The sequence below is a fragment of the Salvelinus fontinalis genome, chromosome 4 (genome assembly GCF_029448725.1).
Source record: "Salvelinus fontinalis isolate EN_2023a chromosome 4, ASM2944872v1, whole genome shotgun sequence".
Taxonomy (NCBI): domain Eukaryota; kingdom Metazoa; phylum Chordata; class Actinopteri; order Salmoniformes; family Salmonidae; genus Salvelinus; species Salvelinus fontinalis.
This window is the reverse complement of record NC_074668.1, coordinates 69,271,110-69,288,694: the sequence shown is the minus strand read 5'-3', so window position 1 is coordinate 69,288,694 and position 17,585 is coordinate 69,271,110. Positions and strand designations below refer to the sequence as shown.

At 46.4% G+C, this 17,585-nt stretch overlaps 1 protein-coding gene across 3 annotated transcripts in view; it reads right to left on the bottom strand.

Annotated features, from left to right (window-relative positions):
* Positions 1 to 7,886: 7,886 nt before the first annotated feature.
* LOC129852702 (myotubularin-related protein 13-like) overlaps positions 7,887 to 17,585 on the bottom strand; it is a 153,738-nt gene continuing 144,039 nt past the window's right edge. For all 3 annotated transcript variants that reach the window (XM_055918293.1, XM_055918294.1, XM_055918296.1), the window contains 10 exons: positions 17,358 to 17,459; positions 13,325 to 13,510; positions 12,224 to 12,350; positions 11,782 to 11,912; positions 10,554 to 10,778; positions 10,363 to 10,470; positions 9,956 to 10,146; positions 9,713 to 9,800; positions 9,484 to 9,615; positions 7,887 to 9,328 (listed from right to left, as the gene is read on the bottom strand). In XM_055918293.1, coding sequence (XP_055774268.1) covers positions 9,230 to 9,328; positions 9,484 to 9,615; positions 9,713 to 9,800; positions 9,956 to 10,146; positions 10,363 to 10,470; positions 10,554 to 10,778; positions 11,782 to 11,912; positions 12,224 to 12,350; positions 13,325 to 13,510; positions 17,358 to 17,459 — 1,389 coding nt within the window. In that variant the 3' untranslated portion in view covers positions 7,887 to 9,229. The remainder of the gene's footprint in view (positions 9,329 to 9,483; positions 9,616 to 9,712; positions 9,801 to 9,955; positions 10,147 to 10,362; positions 10,471 to 10,553; positions 10,779 to 11,781; positions 11,913 to 12,223; positions 12,351 to 13,324; positions 13,511 to 17,357; positions 17,460 to 17,585) is intronic.

Genomic DNA, 17,585 nt, shown 5'->3' with positions numbered 1-17,585 from the left:
TTAATAATTATAGGAAAACAAACCTCTTGCGTTTATGTCCAAATTGGTCAAATAGAAAAATGCTAGGTATTATTTGCAACCATCTCATGACCTATTCCCAGACTCTCTCATGACCCTCTGAAGTCTAAGGGACGCCAATGTTGCTATTCCAGCTTTTGAGGCTTGAATTATTGCTTGAGCTTCAAACAGAAATTATATATTGTAAGTCCCCCAAACTATCCCAGGCATCAGTTAAAAAGCATGTTGACAAAGTTGCTAGTTATCATAAACCAAGGACAGCTACAATGATGTATCATTTAAGCAGCACACATGACCTGCATTGCCCAGGCCTCTTTTATCAAGAATGGAAATACGGGACAATAACATCACTGTGTTCCTGGCATCTGACAGGGGAGGCGCCCTCATACACACCTTTCTTCCCCCCTCTCTTCACTCCTTCCCGTCTGGAGTCAGCGGTAACAGAGAAGGACTGTTAAACTAACTGAAACTATTATCTGTTGGCATCAGCCGCAGCCAGCACCCATGTTCCCAATGGAGGCCTTGACATCATAGGTACTTTTTGCCATATTCTATGGAAACAGACAGTTCATCCCAAGGCCAGAGGGTCAGGATTGACGACAATGACAGGCATCCAATGCACCAATCTGACAACTAATACCACCACAAGCCAGTCAAGGCCATCAATAGAGATAGGGTCCTGCACTAGCTTGGGCAACAGACAACACATACAAATACAGGCCTGTGCTCTCACTCAGAAACTGAAACTCCAGTTCTTGGTTGTCACATCAACCTGGAATGTGGCGCATCAAAAGATAATGCAACAAATTACACCAGCTCCATTTATGGCATGGTTTGCTTGTATGATTGGCCATCATTCAAATAGTATACCTCAAGGCTTTGTCTTTCACAATGATGGAGTTTGAATCAGATTGCTGGGCCTCTGCTGAGTTTAACTTTTTCCGTACATTTTTCTTTTTTTTCCAAAACACAATGACTGATGGGATCCAGCAGTAAATGGACAAACACCACTACACACAAACACGCAAACATGTTCTTCCTTAAAATAATGTTTTATGACACTGTTTTTGGACCCAATGTTTAATTGTCTTTGAATATAAATAGATTTACTACTAACATTTATCCAGTTAAAAGTTATTGGATTTGGCTACTTCAGCTACACCTGTTGCTGGTGTATATAATCAAGCACACCGCCATGCAATCTCCATAGACAAACATTGGCAGTAGAATTGCCGTACGGAAGTGCTCAGTGACTTTCAACGTGGCACCGTCATAGGATGCCACCTTTCCACACACATTTGGCGATGTCGTGTATCTAGCAAAGCTGCAGCTGGCTCAAAACAGAGCAGCACATCTTGCCCTTAACTGAACATACAGAACTAACATCAACAACATGCATGCCAGTCTTTCCTAGTTAATGGTTGAGGAGAGATGCTTCTTTTCTAGTTTTTATAAGACATGTTACTGTGATGAAAATTCCAGATGGTCTGCATAATCAAATAACAGGCAGCTCAGACACCCACAAGACATGCCACCAGGGGTCTCTTCACAGTCCCCCTTTCCAAAACGAATTGACGGCAACGCACAGTATTATACAGAGCCATGATCGCATGGAACTCCCTTCCATCTCCTATTACTCAAGCAAACAGCAAAATTACCTTTAAAAAACAAATGAAACAACATTTTATGGAACGGCGGTGACTGTGAGGGGACACACAGAAACACACGTACACACGTACACACAGACACACTAACACATACATTATTGTTGTTGTTGTATTGTTTGTATATCATTGTATTTTAAATTTGTGTGCCTGTCTATCAGTGTTTTGGTACTTGTCAAATAAATATAATATCTAGATCTGTGAAAAATGCAAGCACGTGATTCAGCAGGGATTCAGGCCGTTCTCAGTACTCACTGTCAGGGAACGGTGGACTTCATCTCTGTGACTTCATTGCACAAGCCTTTACATTCCAAATATAAGGCAAAAATATCTCTGACCCGTCTAACCCCGGCCCCACGTGTCTTAAAGAACCTTAATACCCGCATCCAGTTTATCTGACGCCTGTCCAACAGATTCTCATCTCAATAGATTTGAAATGGGAACATTCTTTCGTATGGTCTGGTAATTAATAAATCTCTTGCAGATGCCTGGTTTCTAGTTTAAATGTCTTCCCAGAGTGACCTCACAGCTCTGAGTAGTGCACATGGTGGACCCTGGGCTCCGTAGGGTAGCGGTTTAGGGCCACTAACAATGTGGGCAGATTGACATAAGTACATGGATGGCCTCAGACAAATGGCAGCAAGTGGGCCGAGGAAAAGCCAACACAGCAAACTCTTGTCTTACCCCCCAAAGCCAAGGAGAATCTGTCTGTCATGGCTATAAATGAACGTTAAAATCGTGCTCCAAATAGGGGTCGAGGGGTGAGGTCCAGATAAGATCATTCCATGACTGTCCTAATGATTCACAAACACGATTTCCCTGAACTAAACTGGCAAGTCTTTGCTTTGTTATATGGTATATTCTCATGCTTTCTGAAGAGCGGAAATGGATTGCCCAGAGTTGAGATCAATGGTGGGAGGAGTATTTAGTGAGTGTGCCCCCTGAAACTATGGGGATCTCAGAACTGTGAATCACCCATGCACAATCCTGGCTCACACTGAAATAGCCAGTTGTGGTTAGAAATGAACTACTTGTAGGTTAACTAGTCATTTCCTTACATTTTGCTGTAGCTTAGTTGTACTTGAACTAAATTAAAATCTTGGTAGTGTTTTCAGTAGTTCATACATTTTGTCCATGTAGCAGTGTAGCTGACTACTGGAATTACACACTTTTTGTTGCAGAAATAAAATAAAATATGGGTAAAGTAGAAGATTTTATTTTTCTAAATCTGACCTGCCTAATTCTCACTTGAAACATAGTTTTTGTGTTTATTAGGCTAAATGATAGATTATATTGTTAGGCAAAATTATATATTCGATTAACATCTAACCTTGCGATTTCAGATTTAGGGATAATAACTTAGTTTGGATGTAGTGAACTACTTTTTCAAAGTAACTTTAGTTAAGTAAACTACACTGCTCAAAAAAATAAAGGGAACACTTAAACAACACAATGTAACTCCAAGTCAATCACACTTCTGTGAAATCAAACTGTCCACTTAGGAAGCAACACTGATTGACAATAAATTTCACATGCTGTTGTGCAAATTAAATAGACAAAAGGTGGAAATTATAGGCAATTAGCAAGACACCCCCAATAAAGGAGTGGTTCTGCAGGTGGTGACCACAGACCACTTCTCAGTTCCTATGCTTCCTGGCTGATGTTTTGGTCACTTTTGAATGCTGGCGGTGCTTTCACTCTAGTGGTAGCATGAGACGGAGTCTACAACCCACACAAGTGGCTCAGGTAGTGCAGCTCATCCAGGATGGCACATCAATGCGAGCTGTGGCAAGAAGGTTTGCTGTGTCTGTCAGCGTAGTGTCCAGAGCATGGAGGCGCTACCAGGAGACAGGCCAGTACATCAGGAGACGTGGAGGAGGCCGTAGGAGGGCAACAACCCAGCAGCAGGACCGCTACCTCCGCCTTTGTGCAAGGAGGAGCAGGTGGAGCACTGCCAGAGCCCTGCAAAATGACCTCCAGCAGGCCACAAATGTGCATGTGTCTGCTCAAACGATCAGAAACAGACTCCATGAGGGTGGTATGAGGGCCCGACGTCCACAGGTGGGGGTTGTGCTTATAGCCCAACACCATGCAGGACGTTTGGCATTTGCCAGAGAACACCAAGATTGGCAAATTCGCCACTGGCGCCCTGTGCTCTTCACAGATGAAAGCAGGTTCACACTGAGCACATGAGCACAGTGACAGACGTGACAGACAGACGTGACAGAGTCTGGAGACGCCGTGGAGAACGTTCTGCTGCCTGCAACATCCTCCAGCATGACCGGTTTGGCGGTGGGTCAGTCATGGTGTGGGGTGGCATTTCTTTGTTGGGCCGCACAGCCCTCCATGTGCTCGCCAGTGGTAGCTTGACTGCCATTAGGTACCGAGATGAGATCCTCAGACTCCTTGTGAGACCATATGCTGGTGAGGTTGGCCCTGGGTTCCTCCTAATGCAAGACAATGCTAGACCTCATGTGGCTGGAGTGTATCAGCAGTTCCTGCAAGAGGAAGGCATTGATGCTATGGACTGGCCCGCCTGTCCCCAGACCTGAATCCAATTGAGCACATCTGGGACATCATGTCTCGCTCCATCCACCAACGCCACGTTGCACCACAGACTGTCCAGGAGTTGGCGGATGCTTTAGTCCAGGTCTGGGAGGAGATCCCTCAGGAGACCATCCGCCACCTCATCAGGAGCATGCCCAGGCGTTGTAGGGAGGTCATACAGGCACGTGGAGGCCACACACACTACTGAGCCTCATTTTGACTTGTTTTAAGGACATTACATCAAAGTTGGATCAGCCTGTAGTGTGGTTTTCCACTTTAATTTTGAGTGTGACTCCAAATCCAGACCTCCATGGGTTGATAAATTTGATTTTCATTGATCATTTTTGTGTGATTTTGTTGTCAGCACATTCAACTATGTAAAGAAAAAAGTATTTAATACAAATATTTCATTCATTCAGATCTAGGATGTGTTATTTTAGTGTTCCCTTTATTTTTTTGAGCAGTGTATATGTTTCTTAAGGGTAGCTTTAGTGTAGATTAACTTATTCCAGGACATAGCCCACATTGCTGATGTGCTCTGTAAACAAACCCAAAAAACAGCCATGGCGACCTGGGGATTTGGGAGGCCAATAAAAAAACATTTGTTTCGTATTTATCGCCTACCAGTCAATAGGGAGTTATTTTTAGGTTCATAGTCCTACAATTAGTACTTATATTTAGAATACATTTCTTGTGATGGGATCAAGAACTGTAACTATGACACTAGATATGATCAAAATTAATCAGAATCTTGAATTTCCAGTAGGTTTTGATTTCCATTTTGATTCGAGGGATTATTCTCCTAAACCAACAGGAATAATTACTATGAGCTAATGTGGAAAACATTCAGAATGCACAAAACTATAAGGATATCTTACATTATTATATAACTTGACAATAAAACACCGTTTGGCTCAACAGTTGCAGCACAAATATTAATATTTTTTTTCTTGCACCTTTTGCAGTTATAGTGCACTCGGAAAGTATTCAGATGCGTTGACTTTATCCACATTTAGTTACGTTACAGCCTTATTCTAAAATGTATTTTTCTCCTCAATCTACATCCAATACCCCATAATGACAAAGCAAAAACAGGTTTAGGTTTTGTAGCTAATTTATTAAAAATAAAAAACAGAAATACTTTATTTCTATGAGACTGGAAATTGAGCTCAGGTGCGTCATGTTTCCGTTGATCATCCTTGAGATGTTTCTACAATTTGATTAGAGTCCACCTGTGGTAAACTCAATTGATGGGACATGATTTGGAAAGGCACACACCTGTCTATATAAGGTTCCAGTTTTGACAGCGCATGACAGAGCAAAAACCAAGCCATGAGGTCGAAGGAATTGTCTTAGAGCTCCGAGACAGGATTGTGGCGAGGCACAGATCTGGGGAAGAGTACCAAAACATTTCTGCAGCATTGAAGGTCCCCAGATGACAGTGGCCTCCATCATTCTTAAATGGAAGAAGTTTGGTACCATCAACACTCTTCCTTAAGCTGGCCACCCGGCCAAACTGAGCAATCGTGGGAGTAGGGCTTTGGTTAGGGAGGTGACCAGGAACCCGATGGTCACTCTGACAGAGCTTCAGAACCTTCCAGAAGGACAACCATCTCTGCAGCACTCCACTAATCAGGCCTTTATGGTTGAGTGGCCAGACAGAAGCCGCTCCTCAGTAAAAGGCACATGATAGCCCGCTTGGAGTTAGCCAAAAGGCACCTAAAGAACTCTCAGACCATCAGAAACAAGATTCTCTGTTCTGATGAAACCAAGATTGAACTCTTTGGCCTGAATGCCAAGCGTCACGTCTGGAGGAAACCTGGCACCCTCCGTACATGTACACTACCATTCAAAAGTTTGGGATGACTTAGAAATGTCCTTGTTTTTGGAAGAAAATAACATATATTGTTCATTAAAATAACATCAAATTGATCAGAAATACAGATTTTTTTAATGGAATATCTACAGAGGCTTACAGAGGCCCATTATCAGCAACCATCACTCCTGTGTTCCAATAGCACGTTGTGTTAGCTAATCCAAGTTTCATTATAAAGGCTAATTGATCATTAGAAAACCCTTTTGCAATTATGTTAGCACAGCTAAAAACTGTTGTTCTGATTAAAGAAGCAATAAAACTGGCCTTCTTTAGACTAGTTGAGTATCTGGAGCGTCATCTTTTGTGGGTTCGATTAAAGGCTCAAAATGGCCAGAAACAAATAACTTTCTTCTAAAACTCGTCAGTCTATTCCATGCGAAAAATTGCCAAGAAACTGAAGATCTTGTACAACGCTGTGTACTACTCCCTTCACAGAACAGCACAAACTGGCTCTAACCAGAATAGAAAGTGTGGGAGTTCCAGGTGCACAACTGAGCAAGAGGACAAGTACATTAGAGTGTCTAGTTTGAGAAACAGAGGCCTCACAAGTCCACAACTGGCAGTTTCATTAAATTTCGAGTCTCATAGCCTAGGGTCTGAATACTTATGTAAATTATGTTATTTTTTTCTACATTTGCAAGAATGTCTAATAACCAGTTTTCGCTTTGGTATTGTGTGTAGATCAATGAGGAAAAACATGAATGTAATCCATTTTAGAATAAAGCTGAAAGGTAACAAAAATGTGGAAAGGGGGAATGGGTCTGAATACTTACCAAATGCACTGTATACTGTTGCATCTGGAGAATTGTGTAACATTAACAAGGCGTCATGTCGTGCTCATCCTCATGTAATAGATAGATGTACCATCACAGACAATCTATTTGTGAAATAGTCATAGAACAGTCAATGAACTACAATCATAGCGTTGAACCAGTGAGTTTGGATTCATCGTCGTCCTGTTGAGTGAGTCTTAAACCACTAACTCTCCTTAAGGGACTGAGGAGTCCCAATGGCTCCATTCCTGAAAATCCAGCCGGATCCCCACTTCCGCCTCATCCCTCTCGTCATGGGCGGAGGCGTAAATCCACTCCTCCAGGGGGCAGCTAAATATGGAGAGACCTGCCAGAGAAGCGTCTGTCCAGATGTTAGCCAGCACTGCACCTGCTCGCAGTACAAGCCAGCTGGGAGAGTGCTCAGGATAAGGAACACATCCACAATGTCTTCTAGAGAACTTCAGTTTAGGGCTTTCCCGCCTTCTTGCAGTGGGACGGGTCTCTCCAGGACCAGGAGTGCCTTCGAGTCCCGCCAAGCAGGCGCCAGTGGCTCTGTGTTGGGTTTCTTGCCCAGTTCCTTACTCATTGTTGGAAGTGAAACATCCTTGCCAGGCCCAGTTTTGGCTCGGGCCATATGAACTATTCTGCAGCAGTGGTGTCTGCTTACCTTTCATGAGAAAAGAGAGACTATTTTTAACAAGAGGAGAGGCTCATAACAAGCCAAACCTATTTCAAGTGGCTTAGATTAGGTTCAGGTTTGTCCCCTATATCTTGTAACCTAATATCTGCAAATAAATTAGGTATTTTGCAACCTACAATAGGAGACTTATGGCGCCAGAGTATGCTCTCATCCATTTTAGATGTAGGTTGCACCTAAAGGGCTATTATTGTAGGATTGAAAAATAGCACTCGTCGGTAGCCACATAATTCATCATTAGTAAATTCTCTTAATCTTAAATATATGCAGCTGTCATATGTACTGTAAAATAATCACACTAATCATCTGGCTAGTTCAAGTACTTTTGATTTATTTCCAAAAAAAACAACATTAGTATCAACAAAACATGGTACAAAAGATACAGTAACATATATCTTCTCAAATAGCTTCTGAAATGACTTTGATGCTCTTTTTTGCTTTGTTATCTCAAACTGGAAGATGCAGACAACAGATGAAACAAACCACACTGACTGATTTACTTAAAAGCCCTTAAGACAGTCTTTCTGGATATTCTGAGAAATATAGTCAACTCCCCTTCATCGAACACACAATGGCTCATAGTCAGTCTCATCAAAGACAGGAAACAAGGTTACTATACTTGTACATACAAGACAATACATACCAAAATGCAGAATTGTAAAGTTGGTCATATTACAGTTAAGATTAGAGAAGCATACACATGTTATATATAAAAAATAGGAAATATCACATGAGTATTTACATAAAACATTAAGCCACCACACTTTAACAACATGAGTTACTCTTTTAATAAAAAAAATAATTTACATCACAAGAACAAACAGTTATCCATGAGTCAAAACATTCATAGTGTATGTTTAAAAATAGAGGACATCACTTAAATATAAAATGTCAGGAACATGTTTGGAACTTTAGTGTTTTTTATCTTCCAGTTTGTCTGGAAAAGGTCCTTATGTACATCATCATAAAGTAATGCCTTTCGCCTGGCTGTTCGCTTCAGTAAGAAAATCATTCTATATGGAGTGCATATTATAGAAGTAAGTGCAAACAAATGGCCTTGTCATATTGTGCATTTTCAAAACCTTTGAGTTTTTGGTGGTTTATACCTTTCATCAAGCAGTAATACCCTTTCCTCATTGTAAAATATCTGAAATAAATTCTCTTGTATGCTTTATATATATATATATCTTAGTTTACTGTATATATTGAACCCACAGTTTAAAATGGCCAGTGCTATTGCTTTTATCTATTTACAACTGAAATGGCATAAACTATACTTAGTGGTGCTCAGGCATCCGTTTCAGCCATTTACTTTTCACTATAAGTGTTGATCCCTGTAGCAGTAACAAGGAATAGTACAGAGAGAGCTGATGGCAGAGACCGGGGGCACATTAATCAACTTGTGACGACTGCCTGAAGTCCTGCAAGGCAGCAGGATGGATGGATAACATAGCCTCCACTAACAGGCACTTAGATCACTGCGGTCCTCATGGTAAAGCCACTTCCATGGTGACTGAGCTGAATATGTATTGTATATATGTGCCCACAGTCTCTGCTCTCAGCCACCTTGCTGCAGCTAATGCTAATGCTAATGCTGTGACCTGACCACACCCTGACCACGCCCTGGCCACGCCCTGGCTGGGGAGTTCAGAGGTTAAGCGTCGGAGATGCAGCTCTGGATCTTGTCCATCCACTGATGGGCGCTCTGGGCATCCGAGGCGCAGAAGTTGTACACTCGCTTGGTGGTCTTCAACTGCAGTGACAACACCCAACCGACGGTTAAACAGTGACAGGAGAGGTGGGATGTGACATACAGAGCCTGATACTGCCATGGCTGAAGGGTATTCTACCACAGAACACAGAAAAGATCACAGGCAGACAGAGGAATGGAGAAACAGAGAGACTCACGTCGAAGAAGGCCTTCTCACTGATGTGTTTAGGAGCTCCTATGGTGGGGGTGGCGATCAGAGCCGACTCCACCTCCGCCAGGTCAATGTGGCCCCGGCAGTTAGTGTCTTCTCCCGTGTCGTAGTACCTCAGCTGGGACATCACACACACACATATAACACCACTGGCATAGGAGTGGAGACTACCTGGAACAGACTGGTAACAACATACAACATGCTATAGTACTTACTTGGTGTTTTGTAATGTCCAAAACAAACCAGCGAGGTTTCCATCCTTTCAGCAGTGCTCCTCGTTTGTACAGAATCCCCTCAAATGATCTGAAAAACACACCATTAAGATGAATTTAAAACATCTGCTTGGTAGAGAGATTCTGTCTGTGTCAACGCTTTACAGAAAAGTTGGGTGAGGAAACAGGAGTAATTAGAAGTCCTGGTCCCTGTTTGCCATCTCAGTGCTGGGAGTGGAGACCCACCTGTTTTCCTCGTTCTTGGGGGTGAACTGGTTGTAGAGTGTGGCGGCCCGGCGGTTGACCCCGTTAGTGGCAGTGGGGCTGCTCTCCTCCCCCAAGCCACTGTCAGGCAGGTGCAGCATGGAACGTCTCTGGAACGCCTGCAGACTGGACGTGGGGATCAGCCCCGAGGTGGACGCAGACTGCTTGCGGAGCTGCAAAACAGACAAGACAGATGGAATAAGAAAAGCCATGAAACATCAGTCAAAACATCCTCCCGATGTTCTGTGTCACAGATTGACGAGTCAAACAATGCTGTCTAACTGAACCTTCCAGTAAACAAGAGCGGAGTTCAGGCTAAGTAAGGTTTATGGGAAACAGGAGTCGGGTGAGAGGAGAAAACATGGGAAAGTGTGTTGTGTTTGTGTTACATTTCCCTCCTGTTTGAGGTCCTCCTGGATACTGACTCGGACCCTCTCCAGAGTGGCCTGCCACCTCTCTGGTGCTTGGCTCATCTCCCCCTCCAGCCGCTCTATGTCCTGCAACAACAGGGCTCTCATCAGTATCAGGCACATAGTCAGGCATGGATAACATCCTCCCAACTCAGACTTTTAGAACTCACAGCCAGGAGCTTGGTGATGGCGTCAGGCTGGGCGCGCCCCACACTGCTGTAGCAGGGCCACACGATCCTCCTCTTGCTGGTGGCGATGGTGTCTGTCTCCTCCATGCTCTCCGACCTGACAGCCTGCATCCTCCAGTCATAGGACGGGCCTGTGCACAGGGTCTCCCCCGTGAAGAAGTCCCACATCCTCAAAGCAGGGATGCTGATAGAGGGCTTGAGCACCGGCTAAATAACATATGAAACAAAGAAATAACTTATGATAATCTGATATGTTGACACTGATAATACATGAGACAAACATCTATTTTGGCTTGTTTGAAATCAAGTCTGTAGAGTAGAGTTCTCTCCCCAATGATGTGAATCTGTCCAATCTCTCAGTGAGCACACCACTGTATAGAGCCAGTGGGAAAGAATGTGGCCCACCAGACCTAACACTTCCCTGAGCACTTAATCACGTCGGGGCCCGGGGTGCACAAACACACAGGCTGTTTTCCTCCACCTCCTGCTGATTTATACGCCCCTGAAATAATGGGTACAGCCGCCGCGATCGCTGGCAAGCGGGAAGAGGATTTACAGTTCCCATGAACACAACTAACCCATTGGGATGGACTTTGAAGTTGAAGACCAGACATATGCCAAGACAGGGTTAAACAGCAACATCAGAATGTCCCTGTCAGGGAGCTGGAAGAGGCTAAGCAAGATGCTTCCTTTACGACCACAGATATTAAAAGATCCCGAAGAACACTGATAAGAAACTGCTAACAGAGTTCAGCTGGGCTCTTCTGGGCCTGTGACTCACGGTCTTCACCAACATCAACAGTCCGCTACAGAACATTCAGCAGGACTGGGAGAGGAACACTGGAAGGTCACCACAATAAGACATCATCTGGTGCAAGATAGTGGCAGACTGGCCATCCATCATTGTGGATGTCATCTGGGAGAGATCTGAAGTTTAAGGAGCTGGACTGGCTGCTCTGGAAAGTGTGAAGATCCCTGTATCTCTACGGAGGACGTTCTACTGAGGACGTTCTACTGAGGATGTCCAGAACAGGAGAACTTGGGTGTGCGTACGTGGGAGTCAGTGAGTGAACTAGAGAAAAGGCCATTGGGGATCTGGCTGACAAACAGAATGAAGTACCACCGCTACGTGTCAGAGATGGCAGCAAACTGCTTGGGGAGTTGCAACACACAAGACACACAAACAAAGACGACACAGACAAGCAGTCACCTCAGCCTCTGTGGGACTGTACAGGTAGTTGAAGAACAGTGGACTCCTCCGGTGCATTCTGCTGATACACTCCCAGATACAGACCCCCCTCCTGGCCTGCTTGTCTCCCGGCTTGTCCTCGAACAATGTGCCTTTTGAAGAGTGAGACAAAGATGAGGTTGTTCAACAGGCTGAGACACACTACCACTATTCGCTGACAAATCCCTGGTCTAAGAGATAGGATCTAGGTAATTTAGAAGTGCTTCACTGCAACATGTCAGTATCCTGAAATACCTGACCCATTACACTATCATTACACACCATCATTTCACAGACAGAACAGTAGTTTCAACACTCTGCCTGTTGAAGCCGGCAACTCTGCCAAAGACTTTAAATACACGTACAGATCTTAACGGCCTTAGTGTTAAATCATCCCTTTACACTGTATTTGTACTATACCGACCATGCTCCAGGCGTTCGTAGTCGGAGTCCAGGAGGAAGTTCTTGAAGCGGTTGGAGATGTAGTGGTATGCCAGGAACTTCAGATAGTGCTGATTAAACTCAAACTCCAAAGGGCACTGGTCCTGGATCTGCAATGAGAGGAGATGGCGAGAGAGAGAGAGAGAGAGAGAGAGAGGAAGGTGACACATTGTGATTGCTGGATCATGTCCCTGTGTTATGACTACAGATGGGTCCGTTATGAATACATATGCTCCCCATTACCGGCAGAATAAAATGGAGACCAGGGAGCAAAGACCAGTGACTGACATCATTCTCAGACAAAAGCTGGGCCGATCTAGAAGGCAGCGTCCCCGTCCAGCAATGTGCAGCAGCGGCCAAGCGAGAGGACATTGCCGCTCTTTTGCATGTTTTGAACCATCTGGGCGTACTGGCGAAAACAACAGCTGTTTCTGAGATGAGGAACTTCTATTTTCAGAAACTCATCAAATTCCCTCTCCCCCTGTTTATCGCACTTCGGCCCCAGAGAACCTCTGTCAGGCCTCCTTGGCAGACGCCTCTCCAGTTTCAAAAGACAAACTCAGAAACTATGTGTTGATGTAAGTGTATGGGAGTTGGCCTGCCGGACCCTTGGGGAGACAGAAAACACAACGTTCTCTAAAGTTAGCATTTGAGTGTAAAACTCAATCCACTTCAGCTGCACCCTCCACATCATCCTCACAACCACCCCCCCCTCCCCACCTCACCTTCCGAGGAGAGACTTTTAATCCCCACAACTGCAATTTTCCCACTCAGCGCTCTAAACACTGAGGAAATGCGATGGTGAAACACACTAGCACGGAAAGCACAGCGCTGACCGTGGGGTTCATAGACCATCTGGGCAACAGCACTGCAGCTGAAACTCCCCAGCGTACAACTCTGTCTAAATGACTTATTCAATGGGGGGATTGCAGAGCACAAAAACTCAACCGAGTCCATAGATAATGACAGCTGAGTCTCTCTCCTCCTCTTCGATGAAGGAATGTGATGAGCTCATGGAGGAGAGGGGGTGAAGAGGTGTGTGGATGGTGGGGTAATGAAAGGGGTGTGGGCGTGCAAGGCTTGCCTGGTGCACGCAATCCAGGAACTGCAGAAAGATGGGCGTGAAACCGCTGCCCTGGCTGCTGGGGCTCAGGTTGGAGCGCTGGCTGAACTTGTGACCGAAGGACAGCCACTCCTTCTCCAGCAGCACCTGGAAGCCCTCCAGAGTCCGGTAGAACGGGTCACTCAGCAGCTGGACCAGGGACACCACCTGGAGGGAGAGAGAAAGGGAGAGGGAGAAAGAGAGAAAACATTGGCAAGAGAGACACCGAGAGAGAGAAAGAGAGATACAGGGGGAGTTTTTTAAATAAAAAAACTCTTGAAGTCCTTTAAAACTCTGAAGACTGACTAAGCTCCCAACTGTCGATGGCATGACAAGGACTTCAGAGTTCTGTGAAAGAGGGGTAGGTGACCAGGAAAGGGCTCCATTGACCCTGTTTTCCAAACCAGTAACCTCTGTTCTCCCTGGTCTGTTACACTACCTTTCCTGTCTGTGGTTTGAATCCTCTCCCTCTATATGCAGTGGGACGGTTACGGCTGATTTCTGTAAGAGCGTGTCGTCTGACTGTACACATGCTGCCGGCACTTGGTCTGGATCCCTTGCTGTTTCAGCTAACCGATGAGCCCTGACGCATGTGGAATGAATGAGGGAAACAGATTGCACTCCCTCTCTAGTGCACCACTGTACCCTCCAAAAAACAGTGGGCTTTCTGAAAAGTCATCTTCATCACAGCGGTCCTCCCCAGTACAGACCTGAGCTCCTAAATGACCATAGCACCATCACTGAAGAGGGGGCTACTAGAAAGGAAAGAGGGGAGAGCGAGAAACACAGGGATCTGCTTCTCCTCTGCTGGGTGTCTATGAGTTGGTCAGGAGACTGAAGAGGCATATAGAGCCCATTTCCTGGAGCAAAGCTGATCAGGCCCCACCGTGATGAGCAAAATGCTCTGGGCCTGACACGGGCCAGGCACTGGAAGCGAGGCTGCGCCTGTGCTTTTACACGGCAGGCCTGGACTTTACGGGCCCAGTAAACACATTTGGAGGCCACACGCACACACACACACACACACACAATGCCATCCCCAATAACGCACGCTTACTTAGCAAGACAGCATGGAAAATGTGAGCTCACAGTGCAAAAATGTGACAAATCGCTGAGCGAACAGGAAAAGATGAGGATAAAAACAAGCACTTTCCCGATTGAAATCCATATATAATGACACAGGGCCCTACAGCCTCAGCATCGTTTCACCACATCTCAGCATGGTGTACTAATCAGCTGGTCTGCTAGTGTAGTGCCAGAACAACTTTGGAAATAAGTCGTTGAAACTAAAGGCGTAGCTTTGTATTTGACCTGAGAATATGATGACCTATTTCCTTATCTGGAAGTGTAGACCAGGGTTGCCAAAGTCATTTTGCCATGGGGGCCACATTCAGTCTTCAACGAGGTCCGGAGGGAAAATGTGTTCTCTTTCTTCAAAATTGGCCTCTATCCATCATTTTTTAAATTTTCTTTGCTTCCTGACTGTCTAGCTTTCATTTCGTTGATTATTAGCGAATTATCATTGCTACACAGTTTCGATTTGGTTTTAGACATTTCAAGTATATCGAGTTTGCCCCCCCCCCCCCCAAAACGATATTAAAAAGAAACATCCCCTTTTCAGGATCGTCTTGCAAAGATAATTGGTAAAACCCCAAATAACTTCACAGATCTTCATTGTAAAGGGTTTAAACACTGTTTCCCTGCTTGTTCAATGAACCATAAACCATTAATGAACATGCACCTGCGGAACGGTCGTTAAGACACTAACAGCTTACAGACGGTAGGCAATTATGGTCACAGTTATGAAAACTTAGGACACTAAAGAGGCCTTCCTACTGACTCAAAAACACCAAAAGAAAGATGCCCAGGGTCCCTGCTCATCTGCGTGAACGTGCCTTAGGCATGCTGCAAGGAGGCATGAGGACTGCAGATGTGGCCAGGGCAATAAATTGCAATGTCCGGACTGTGAGACACCTAAGACAGCGCTACAGGGAGACAGGACGGACAGCTGATCGTCCTCGCAGTGGCAGACCATGTGTAACAACACCTGCACAGGATCGGTACATCCGAACATCACACCTGCGGGACAGGTACAGGATGGCAACAACTGCTCGAGTTACACCAGGAACTCACAATCCCTCCATCAGAGCTCAGCTGAGAGAGGCTGGACTGAGGGCTTGTAGGCCTGTTGTAAGGCAGGTCCTCACCAGACATCACCGGCCACAACGTCGCCTATGGGCACAAACCCACCGTCGCTGGACCAGACAGGACTGGCAAAAAGTGCTCTTCTCTGACGAGTCGCGGTTTTGTCTCACCAGGGGTGATGGTCGGATTCGCATTTATCGTTGAAGGAATGAGCGTTACACCGAGGCCTGTACTCTGGAGCGGGCTCGATTTGGAGGTGAAGGGTCCGTCATGGTCTGGGGCGTTGTGTCACAGCATCATCGGACTGAGCTTGTTGTCATTGCAGGCAATCTCAACGCTGTGCCTTACAGGGAAGACATCCTCCTCCCTCATGTGGCACCCTTCCTGCAGGCTCATCCTGACATAATCCTCCAGCATGACAATGCCACCAGCCATACTGCTCGTTCTGTGCGTGACTTCCTGCAAGACAAGAATGTCACTGTTCTGCCATGGCCAGCTAAGAGCCCGGATCGCAATCTCCTTGAGCATGTCTGGGACCTGTTGTATTGGAGGGTGAGGGCTAAGGCCATTCCCCCCAGAAATTGCAGATGCACTTAATGCAGCTGTTGGCCACACCAGATACTGACTATTACTTTTGATTTTGACCACCCCTTTGTTCAGGGACACATTATTCAATTTCTGTTGTTTATGTCTCAGTTGTTGAATCTTATGTTCATACAAATATTTACACGTTAAGTTAGCTGAAAATAAACTCAGTTGACATTGAAAGGACATTTCTTTTTTTGCTGAGTTTATATACACACAAAAACAACTTTTTTAATTCGATTTTTTACTCAAACCTCCCGCGGGATGGATTGGAACTCAGCCTGTAGGTTTGACACCCCTGGTGTAGACGTTTCACTTGTCAGTTTCAGCCGAGGTGTCTCTTTTCCTTTTCTTCCTCCTCTCACTCCTACCCCCCTACACCCCCAGTCCCCCTCCTACACCCCCAGTCCCCCTCACTCCTACACCCCCAGTCCCCCTCTCTCTCCTACACCCCCGGTCCCCCTCTCTCTCCTACACCCCCGGTCCCCCTCTCTCTCCTACACCCCCGGTCCCCCTCTCTCTCCTACACCCCCGGTCCCCCTCTCTCTCCTACACCCCCGGTCCCCCTCTCTCTCCTACACCCCCGGTCCCCCTCTCTCTCCTACACCCCCCGTCCCCCTCTCACTCCTACACCCCCGGTCCCCCTCTCTCTCCTACACCCCCGGTCCCCCTCTCTCTCCTACACCCCCGGTCCCCCTCTCTCTCCTACACCCCCGGTCCCCCTCTCTCTCCTACACCCCCGGTCCCCCTCTCTCTCCTACACCCCCGGTCCCCCTCTCTCTCCTACACCCCCGGTCCCCCTCTCTCTCCTACACCCCCGGTCCCCCTCTCTCTCCTACACCCCCGGTCCCCCTCTCTCTCCTACACCCCCGGTCCCCCTCTCTCTCCTACACCCCCGGTCCCCCTCTCTCTCCTACACCCCCGGTCCCCCTCTCTCTCCTACACCCCCGGTCCCCCTCTCTCTCCTACACCCCCGGTCCCCCTCTCTCTCCTACACCCCCGGTCCCCCTCTCTCTCCTACACCCCCGGTCCCCCTCTCTCTCCTACACCCCCGCTCCCCCTCTCTCTCCTACATCCCCGGTCCCCCTCTCTCTCCTACACCCCCAGTCCCCCTCTCTCTCCTACACCCCCGGTCCCCCTCTCTCTCCTACATCCCCGGTCCCCCTCTCTCTCCTACATCCCCAGTCCCCCTCTCTCTCATAGCACCCTCCTACATCCTCAGTCCCCCTCTTCCACTACTCCTGCTGGGGGGGAAACGGTGTGTGTGTGTGTGCGTGACGCTCACCTGTGTGGTGATGTCCCAGCCATCCTCCAGACTCAGCAGGACGGACGAGCCACTGTCCAGCAGCTCCACCAAAATCAGGGCCAACTGCAGGAGCTTGTGAAGCTGCAGGGAACACACACACATACACTGTCAGTTCATGCCGTTAAGATGTTCCTGTGAAGACGGTGTGGAGCCTGAGCAGGGCTTCTCCCAGATAATATTGTTCTGTAGTTTATGACACATTTAGTG